We start from the raw sequence: 10216 nt of genomic DNA on the forward strand, positions 1-10216 counted from the left end.
CCACCAGGCGGGGGGCCAGAGCCGTGGGCTCTGGCCCTGGTCAGAAACCAACCCATTATCATTGAGGGGCCAGGGATCCTCAGTAAAGTGGCCTCTGCCGAAGCGCAGAGAGGCGGTTTGGAACATATGGGGTAAGGCGGTCCACTTGAGTGCGGAGGCCCCAGGCAGTAAGGCCTTAAAGGTCAACACCAACACCCCAGTGATTGATTATTCAACTGGTAGCCAGTGCAGACGGCTGAGCACAGGTGTAATGTGTTCTCGCATGGCACTCCCTGTAAGCATACGAGCCGCCGCATTCTGGACCATTTTTAATCTCCGAATCAAGCGCAAGGGAAGGCCAGCGTAGAGCGAGTTGCAATAGTCTAACCTGGAGGTGACCGTTGCATGGACCACAGTGGCCAGGTCAGCTTGGGAGAGGAAGGGGACCAGCCGTCGGATGTTCATGGACTACAATGCCCATCAGCCCCTGCCAGCATGGCCAAGTGGCAGGGCTGATGGGAATTGTAGTTCATGAACATCTGGGAGGCCACAGTTTGAAGACCCCTGCGCTAAACCAATCATTCGTGCCGTTTTTTCCTAAATTAGGAGATTCTTGGCAACTTCCAAAAGTAACAGCAGTTGTGTATTTGCAGCGGGGAGTTCTGGAAGGTAACTGCCCTGTTACATAATCCCCCAACCTTGCTTAGTAAGCCCCCACCGCAGCCCCCATGCCTTGATGTCTCATCACCCGGCTGTCATCCCAGCCCTCTATCCAAATGACGGGTTGGAGTTCCGGAGGGGAACTCTGCCTCTTTCGAGAAAGGGAATCTCTTTATCTGCCGGTTATATAAGCCCTCGGTGTCCTTTTATGGTTTGCCTTCCTGCTTCTTCGCTCAGAGCCAGGAACAAGCGCGGCTTCATCTGCTTCCGTGGGCTGAATGAGTGATTAAGCATCTGATTCAAAATTGCTAACGGGCCGGCGTCCAATGGGTGGATTTAATTGGCTGGGAACCCCGGATGGGTAGGACACCCCCATATCTGTCAATGTGTTAACCCCCCCCCCCCAAAAAAACTTGAAGTCGCTACTGCCAGTGTCAAATTCCCGACCGATGCTCTCAATGTCAAACTGAAACCTTTTTTAAAAGCGTCCTTTTAATTTGCCGACTGACCTCTTCTATCCCTTTATCTAAATGAGTGAGAAAGAAGGAACAATTGGGGCTGCTGTGTGCATGCAGGGTTGTAATGTCTTGTTGTGGTTGTCAATCCGGCGCCAAGAAGTGAGTCAGTGTGACACAATGAATTCTAGCCCGCCTCCTCCTTTTGTCCAGGGAGTAGGGTTTTATTAAGACCCCGCTGTGTCAACTGTCCGGAGATGAACAAACCCCCCTTTTCGGCTCTTTAGGGAGAGTAAGGGGGGACCAGGCAGGATAAAAGGTAAGGATTACTCATCCGTCCATCCAACTGTCTCTGAAACCTTTAAAGAGCTTCTCGCCTCAAGTCTGGGGGTGTGCAGGAGGGGGTGGGAAAAGCAACCGGGAGGGAGGGAGGGAGTCCTGCCAGGAGCTGTGTTTTCCACCGAACGCTGCTCCTCCAATCAGCGGCAAGGCACCAATGAGCAAAGAGGCCTGGCTACACCCACATATTGAGCTGTGTGGAGTATAAGTATGGGTATCTGCGAGAGCTCGAGCCAGAACACGGAGAGACAGCAAACGGCTCTCTTCTGCAGCTTCGCAGACAAAGCCAGCCACTTGTTAGCGGGAACTTCTCGGAAGACTTCTCGGAAGCAAGGCGGGAATCCGCTCCAGGGACGCCGGCAACCACCCCTGACGGAAAGAGAGCTCAGCTCGGGGATTTACACACCCCCAGCCAGGACTGGACCCAAGACTGAAAGATTTCCTTCTGATTTGCTTGGATTCTGGTGGTGGAGCAAGAGAACTTGGACCACGAAGCTTTCCTGGGGTGATTTCTGATTGGGTTGTGTTTGTCTTTGGGGCAAAGGCGGGTAGTCTACCAGGGGCGCCCAGGCCAGGTTTGTCTGCAGCTGTCCAACCATGCAGTTGGATAACGTCAACCCCGGGAACCTCCACTCTTTCCAGGGTCACCGCGGAGTGACCAACAAGCCGAATGTCATCCTTCAAATAGGGAAGTGCAGGGCTGAGATGTTAGACCATGTCAGGAGGACCCACCGCCACCTCCTGACCGAGGTGTCCAAACAGGTGGAGCGGGAGCTGAAGGGCTTGCAGAAGTCAGTGGGGAAACTCGAGAACAACCTCGAGGATCACGTGCCCTCGGCGGCCGAGAACCAGAGGTGGAAGAAGTCCATCAAGGCCTGCCTGTCTCGGTGCCAGGACACCATCGCTCACCTGGAGAGGTGGGTCAAGAGGGAGATGAACGTCTGGAAGGAAGTTTTCTTCCGCCTGGAGAAATGGGCTGACCGGCTAGAGTCCGGAGGGGGGAAATACTGCCACGGGGATCATCCCAGGCAGACTGTTTCTGTCGGGGTGGGAGGCCCAGAGATCAACTCAAATGAAGGGGAGATTTATGACTATGCTCTGGACATGAGCCAGATGTATGCCCTGACTCCTCCTCCATCTGTCGATGTCCCGGTGGTGCCTCAGCCTCATGACACCTACCAGTGGATCACTGTCTCAGAGGACACCCCACCTTCCCCGGTGGAGACCCAGATTTTTGAAGACCCAAGAGAGTTCCTGACTCACTTGGAGGACTATTTGAAACAGGTGGGCGGGACCGAGGAATACTGGCTCTCTCAGATCCAGAACCACATGAATGGCCCGGCCAAGAAATGGTGGGAATATAAGCAGGACTCGGTCAAGAACTGGCTGGAGTTCAAGAAAGAGTTCTTGCAGTATAGCGAAGGCACCCTGACCAGGGACGCCATCAAACAAGAGCTAGATCTACCCCAGAAGGAAGGAGAGCCGTTAGATCAGTTTCTCTGGCGAAAGAGGGACCTGTATCAGACCCTCTACATTGAGGCTGAAGAGGAGGAGGTGATCCAGTATGTAGTTGGGACCCTCCAACCTAAACTGAAGCGCTTCCTAAGCCACCCTTACCCTAAAACTTTAGAACAGCTGATCCAGAGGGGCAAGGAAGTTGAGGGCAGCCTAGATAATTCTGAAGAGCCCAGCCCACAGAGGACTCCGGAGCACCAGCTAGGGGACTCCATAGAGAGCTTGCCTCCTTCTTCCACTGTTAGCCCAAACAGTGATGGGACCCAACCAGAAATGTCTCCTCTGCCAGCCACAGTGATATGAGCTTGAGACTTGAGGCAGTACATATTCCATGGAAGGGAGTCAGTGGCTTATTTACAGAGGTGGGTTCCTTTCAGCCGAGGCCACCATGGGTCTGAGAAAGTTCTCAGTCCAATGGCCCATAGGAAGAGCACCATTATTTTTTGTTTGTGAGCAGACCAGAGCTCACCTGAATAACTCGTGGTGGTTCAGACTGGAGAATGAAGGATACTCTGAGGATTTTTTTTTCAAAACAGGAGCCATTGCAAAAAAAAATGGACAGTGTTCCAAAACCAGCCAATCCTTGGTGGCAAAGGGCCACCAAGTCCCCTTGGGCATGAGTTTCCAAGGTCTTGAGCTGGGCAAAACATGGGAAGTTTCTTTCCAACAACCACTGGTTCTTTCCTCCAGCACTTTTCCTCCCAGGTATTTCTCCCTCTTTCGAGAAATGACCTGCGCTTATCTCTGCTTGGGCTTTCACCAATTCCGAGAAAGCTAGCTGCTTCCATTTTTATTTCATCCTCTACCTTCCGATAATTGAGTGAGAAGGGAACTTCTTGGAAAGTTGGAAGGATGACTTGAAAAAAAACTCCATGAGGAGTCTCGAGCATCAAATGACAGTTGTTCTGGGTTCTTTTGTTTCCTTCCTAAGCGGGACTTTTGGGTTCTCCTTGGCCCTGACCTGATTTCAAAGGTCTTCAGCTCCAGAAAAGTCCACATTCATTTCACGGTGGACCAGAGTGAAGCCTTATCTCCTTACTATCTAGGCTCAGGAACAGACAGTGGGAGAAGACCCCTAGGAGGCAGAGAGCAACAAAAAGGGAAAGATTGGGAGGTGCTCTACATTTGTACAGGGGTTGGATTCCTAAAGTATTGTAAGGGACGAGCAAAGGGGATTTCAACTCTATACAAACACAACTCAATTCCAGAGATCAGTCTGCTCCTAGCTCTGCTCCAGCGCAGATCCACTAAGACAGATGTTCATTGAACGAAAACTCCGCTGAGTGTTTCAGTGCCAGAGAGCTTCTAAAATTGCGAGGTCTTCGGCACAAGAGTCTTAGCAGCTGAGCCACCGGGACTGCTGACGGTCTTCCTCCAGGTAGCCTAGACTGGCTGCATCAGGAAATGCGAAAAGGATGCTCGACCCCAATTGCCTTCCTCGGGGCTGAGAATCACAAGACCGGCGACGGATGGGCTGTGAGAGACGTGGGAAAGAGCGCTGAAGCGAAATCGGTGCTGGGAGAAGTTGGACGCTCCCCAGCGATCTGGAACCTGGGAAGGATCCCGCATTGCCGAGCCCTCCTGACCCACAACGTGGAGAAGCGCAAAGGGGACGAGAGACGTCTCAGCAAGACCATGTCTCAGCAAGTGAAGCAGCAACCACCAGCTTCGCAAGGCTTTCTGCAAACCTTTGGCGTGCAAGTCCTTCCCAAGGGTTACAGGTAAGATCACGCTTTCTTGTATGCGTCTACTCCCCCACCCCCCAGATAGAAGAGTTAGACCTTAAGCTCAAAGGTCCAAACCCAGGACTTGGGGGGGAATTCAGCACCTGCTGTATTCAAAGACTGTTATTCTGAAACTGAGGATGTCTGGCCATACTTTACACCTATGTGAAAAGGTCAGCGCAGGGAGGAACCGTTATCCGGTCCAACTTCCCTGCCCTGGGCTGAGAAATCAGGGCAATGAGAATGTTTTCTAGTGTGTTGTGGGTTTTCCGGGTTGCGTGGCCGTGTTCCAGTAGCATTTTCTCCTGCTGTTTCCCCTGCATCTGTGGCTGGCCCCTTCCACAGATGGGGCCACAGAAACGACAGGAGAAAATGCTACTGGAACACGGCCACACAAACCGGGAAAACCCACCACACCCCAGTGATTCTGGACGTGAAAGCCCCCGAGAATGCTTCCTGTCTCTCTACTTTGGGGGACGGCGCCGGAGCTTTATGAAGATACCCATCCGGCTAAGAGGGATACAGGATGCTAAGAGTGAGCCGGTTCTCCGACTGCTGTATTCTAAGGAGCCAGAAGTGAGAAAAGAGGGAATTGGGTCAAACCAAACTCCCGGGCTGCTGTGCGTAAGCATGCATTTAGCTATGATAGCACCGGGGCAGAGTGATGAGTCTTCAGAGGGAAATGGTAGTTTGGGCTCTCTGGGGAGGAAGCGAACAACGGATAATGTGAAGCATTGTGTGCTGCCAAAGGAGGCTTGGCTCACCCCCCGCGCTTTGTCTTTGTGTCTTTTTGCAGTGACTCATCCCCGGCGGAGGCTGTGAGCAAAGCTCTTCTCAGATTGCACAGAGGGTGCGGATGGAGGCGGAAAGAGGCTCAGAGAATCCCAGCGCCCGGCCGGGGGGACGGACGTCAGAACCCCCAAAGGCCGCAGCGGCTCCCGCGGAGAGACCGTCCAGCGAAGGTAATTAGGTTGCTCCATCCCAGCCTCTGATAACCGCAGGTGCCCGTTCCCAGATAAAAATCCCCACGAATGCTTAGAGTAGCTTCTCCCTTCCTAATTCTAATCTGGAGAACCGGCCTTGATTCCCCACTTGAGTGGCAGAGGCCTATCTGGTGAACCAGATGTGTTTCCGCACTCCTACATTCCTGCTGGGTGACCAGTTCTCTCTGAACTCTCTCAGTCCCACCTGCCTCACAAGGTGTTTGTTGTGGGGAGAGGAAGGGAAAAGGAGCTTGTAAACCCCCTTGAGTCTCCTTACAGGAGAGAAAGGTGGGATATACATCCAAACCCTTCTGACCTACAATTGTCTGGTTGCAATTTCCTACTTGCAAAGCCAAAGAAGAGAGGATTTCTTTGAGGAAGGCAAACTAGCTGTGACGCTTGTGGTCTCAGCCCTGCACCATTCCCATTGTTTATATGGGTGACCTAAGACTCTGGCCATCTCTTCTTGGAGAATTCCCACTGCTTCAAGGGAATCCCTCGAAGAACCGGGGGAGCGTGGGAAAGCGGTCACATGATGCTGTGGCCCTAGGCACTGAAATGACAGGCAGCTCCAAGCCCCGCCTCCCACCATCCCCGCCTCCCTCTTCTCTCTACCTTTTCCTCACAGAGTCTAACCTTCCTTTCCATTCATTGCAGGGCATTTTCCCCCCTTCTGCTGCTAGAAAGCCACCTCCTTTGATTTCTGAGCCCCGGCTTTGGCGAGGAAGAAGCAACGATACCTAAAGTGCTGCCCAGTAAGATCAACCTCTGGAAGGTAATGCCGTGCCAGCACAGCTAAGGGGACAGAGCAAAGGTCCCAATGAAGAAACCACCAAGAACGCAACGAGAAGAACCTGATATTTGAAGGACTATTTCCAATACGCCCCAGACTCAGCGAACAGCAGCAGCCGTGTGATATTTGACGGGGATGATGGGGAGCAGGAAGGAAACTGAAGTATTTGGGCTTCGGTTTTCCACTTGGCCAAGTCCTGCAGTGTTTGGGCTTCCAAAGTCATCTCAGAAAGGGAAGCTGATCAGCACGAGCAGAGATCCGTCAAAGCAAGGACATTCCTTCTCTGTTCTGGCTCTCCGAGGGGTCAGTCCCAACGTGGACTGAGAGCTCTCCTTCATATTCGACCAGGTTGGAACGGAGAGGGTTTGGGGGTTCATTTTTTATTTCTTCCAGACTGACCTGGTCTGAGGTGAGGGAGGCGTACGGACGTGTGCCAGTGAGCCAAACCCCGGTCGCTATATTACCACACTCTGCTGTACTGAATGGGTTTTCGAACTCAGAACTATGGAGGCCCTCCACCAATAGAAGAAGGGCCAGTAGAGGACTTTGATGTATAAAAAACAAAGTGCTACCTAATCGTCTTGGAGAACATTTGGTGAAAGCCCTAGAGATCCAAGTTATCATTTTCCCCATCTCTACTTCCCCTCTAACGTTACTGACTTTAAGAGAGATGGTGATTCATTATGAGAGGCCTGGTTTCTTCTGGGGTTCTCCGAAGAACTTTCCCATACTACTGCGGGACCTATGGGGATTTGATCTCGAGTTCCCCCTGTTTATGTATCATCAGTTCTCATTGAGAGATCTGGTGGTCTTTTTCTCCCGAGGGAGAACCGCTTGCGATGGGCTGTGTTATGTCACCTTTGTGAGCCCCCCCCCCCCCCACAAAACCACAATCCTCTGCCTGTGTATAATAAGACTCCAGAAAAGTTGCTTTCTACTTCTGATTGTATTTCTTATTACTGAATCATATCGGTTCACTCAAAGCAGTTTTTTGAACCACTGTTGTATTGATAAATGTCTCCTGTTTGCTCCGGCCAATTTTGACTTGTAAAAAGCCGCTTATCACTCGTGGTATCAAACCGGTGGTGAATCATAACAGGCTGTGTCAGCCGACGCTATCAACATGTTGACAAATGCCGTTCTTCGATTGCATAGCAATTGTAGCAAAGTTTGTTCCTAGAGAGAAAACTTTGGCTTCGGTAGATTTCTATAATAGAACATTGCAGTAAAATAAAATAAAATAAATCCATTTAATATCATCCTTGTCTTGATGCTGATTCACTTTCCTGTTCTACAGACACCTTTGAAGAATGAAATCACACAGGGCCGAATTTTGTCTGGTCTCTCCTCTTGCCCTTATACAGCCTGGCTCACTTGTTGAGTTGTCTAAATCTCTGTCCTCTAGCCTTTGCTAACCTGGGAGCGGGTTGGGTGAAATAGAGCCTGCTGCTCAAAACAGGCCCATTCTGCCACACTCCCTTATCACATAATTGGAGATTCCAGGGGCTGAACTTGGGGCCATCTTCTACATGAAAGCACACGCTCTACCACGGAGCCACACACATTCCCACGAGGCCATTACTTTCTATTCTGACTAGCAGTGGCTCTTTCAGGTCTCAGACAGAGGTCTACGCCAGCTCATACCTGAGGACCTTTAAAACTGGAGAATCTTGAATTTGAACTAGAATAATAGAATCGTAGAGTTGGGAGAGACCCCAAGGGCCATCAAGTCCAACCCCCTGCAACACAGAAACACACAATCAAAGCACTCCTGACAGATGGCCATCCAGCCTTTCTTTAAAAACCTCCAAAGAAGGAGACTCCACGACACTATCTCTCTATATAAAAAGCTAGCAGTGACTTTGTTAGTCATGCCCTAATGCCGAAACGGCTGGACGGATCGCCTCCAAATTTTCACACGACGTTCCTCCCTGTTGCGGGCAGGTAATCAGACCTTCAAATCGCCGAAAGTCCATACCTGAACCAGGTAAAACATCTTTTTCCTGGTGCACCAGGCCATGAAGCTGTCTGTGTTTAACTGTCACCCTTAGAATGTTCACGCAGCCTGTCTGTGGTCTGAGCGGTTGGTATGCCCTTAGAATGTTCATGCAGATGAGCAATGAAAACAGTAAATAGGTAATACTGTTAGGTAATACCAGTGGAAGTGAAACACATACACACTTTGCTGTGTGAGATGTCAGGTGGGGTTCCCCCCCCACATGCAGGTAACTTTCACTCTCTGTGCCTCACCCACTGCTACCACACAATACACATCCAGCTCATCCTCACATACCTCACTCTGCCCTCCCTCACATCCACTTACCCACTTCCTCACCCATATTCGCCACAGCTCTCTTTTACTAAAAGCGAGTTGGAGCTTGCCTTTTTCTTCTAAGAAAATCCACAGGGTGGGGGTGAACCAACACTACTGGCTCCGCTTCTTTTGCACGTGGCCGTTTAAGAAGCCAGGGGGGAGGCTGGCCTCGATCCTGACCCGCCTCACCACCCTGCCTCTGCTGCCTGACTGGGATAGCCTCCTTGCCCCAGTTCTGCCTTACCCAAGCCAGGACTGTGCGTGTCAGCCAGCCTCATGGACAGCGAGGGATTAGCACTCCTGGACAGTTCCGTTGTGTGGAATGGGAAGGGTTACCTTATTACTAAAAAAACAAAGACAGCACCATATAACAATGTGAATTGAAAGGGAAAAGAAGGATTCCATTTGACCACCCAAAGGCTATGCTGGGGATCATTGGACGATGCATATGGACATCTGTGTTATTGGGTTCGCTTGGACTGTGGTGAGAAGCGACGAATTGCCACAGCAGCTTAGCGTTGCGTGAGACCATGATAGTATCTCTCTCTCTCTCTCTCTCTCTCTCTCTCTCTCTCTCTCTCTCTCTCTCTCTCTCTCGATAGATAGATAGATAGATAGATAGATAGATAGATAGATAGATAGATAGATAGATAGATAGATAGATAGATAGATAGATAGATAGATAGATAGATAGATAGATAGATAGATAGATAGCATGTTCTCCCCCACAAGAAACTACAACCACCTTCCACACAATGTATGATATCACGAAGACCTCCTCAGTTCAGCTGTGACATCTGTTCCAACAAAATCCCACTAGAAACTCAATTCCCAATGCCCCCAGATGCCCTGTATTGGTGCCAATTGATGTGATTCCTTGCTTGGTGGAAGAGATCCATCTTGGACCAGTTCACTAATTTAGGGACATCAGGCTGCTCTACTATGTCTTTGCTTGGGGTAACTTCTCATTTTTGAAACGTGGCCTATTCTCTTGTGGCTGTCCCAGATATGGATTTTCTTTGCTCGGTGAAGGGTGGGTGGGTAGGTGGGTGGGTGGGGCAGGCAAAGTTTTCTTATTTATTTATTGAAAACATTTATTAGCCGCCTTTCTGCCTTACAAACATTAGGCTAGCCTGGGCTATCAACGTCAAGGCAAGAGACAAACAGGGGCGGTTTGCCATTTTGTGCCTCTGCATAGGAACGTTGGACTTGCTGTTGTGGGTTTTCCAGACTGTGTGGTCATGGTCTGGTAGGTTTTGCTCCTAACGTTTGGCCCACATCTATGGCTGGCATCTTCAGAGGCAAGTCACAGTATGATATGTTTCTCTCCATGACAGTGTGGAGGCGGGGGGAAACATGGATGACTTTTCCTCCACCATTGCTACCAAAGCTTTCTCTTCCCCCGCTTCTTCCTCTTTCTTCCCCATGTCTCCTCCACTCCTCTCTTCCCTTCT

General features: G+C 50.6%; 1 protein-coding gene across 1 annotated transcript; it reads left to right on the forward strand.

Moving 5' to 3' along the window:
- Window positions 1-1684: 1684 nt before the first annotated feature.
- ARC (activity regulated cytoskeleton associated protein) lies at window positions 1685-7708 on the forward strand. The gene is made up of 3 exons (XM_048508319.1): window positions 1685-4669; window positions 5469-5634; window positions 6313-7708. The coding sequence occupies exon 1, from the start codon at window positions 2031-2033 to the stop codon at window positions 3249-3251; it is 1221 nt and encodes a 406-aa protein (XP_048364276.1). The 5' UTR covers window positions 1685-2030; the 3' UTR covers window positions 3252-4669; window positions 5469-5634; window positions 6313-7708.
- The last annotated feature ends 2508 nt before the right edge of the window (window positions 7709-10216 follow it).

This window comes from Sphaerodactylus townsendi, linkage group LG09, assembly GCF_021028975.2.
Source record: "Sphaerodactylus townsendi isolate TG3544 linkage group LG09, MPM_Stown_v2.3, whole genome shotgun sequence".
NCBI classification, from domain to species: domain Eukaryota; kingdom Metazoa; phylum Chordata; class Lepidosauria; order Squamata; family Sphaerodactylidae; genus Sphaerodactylus; species Sphaerodactylus townsendi.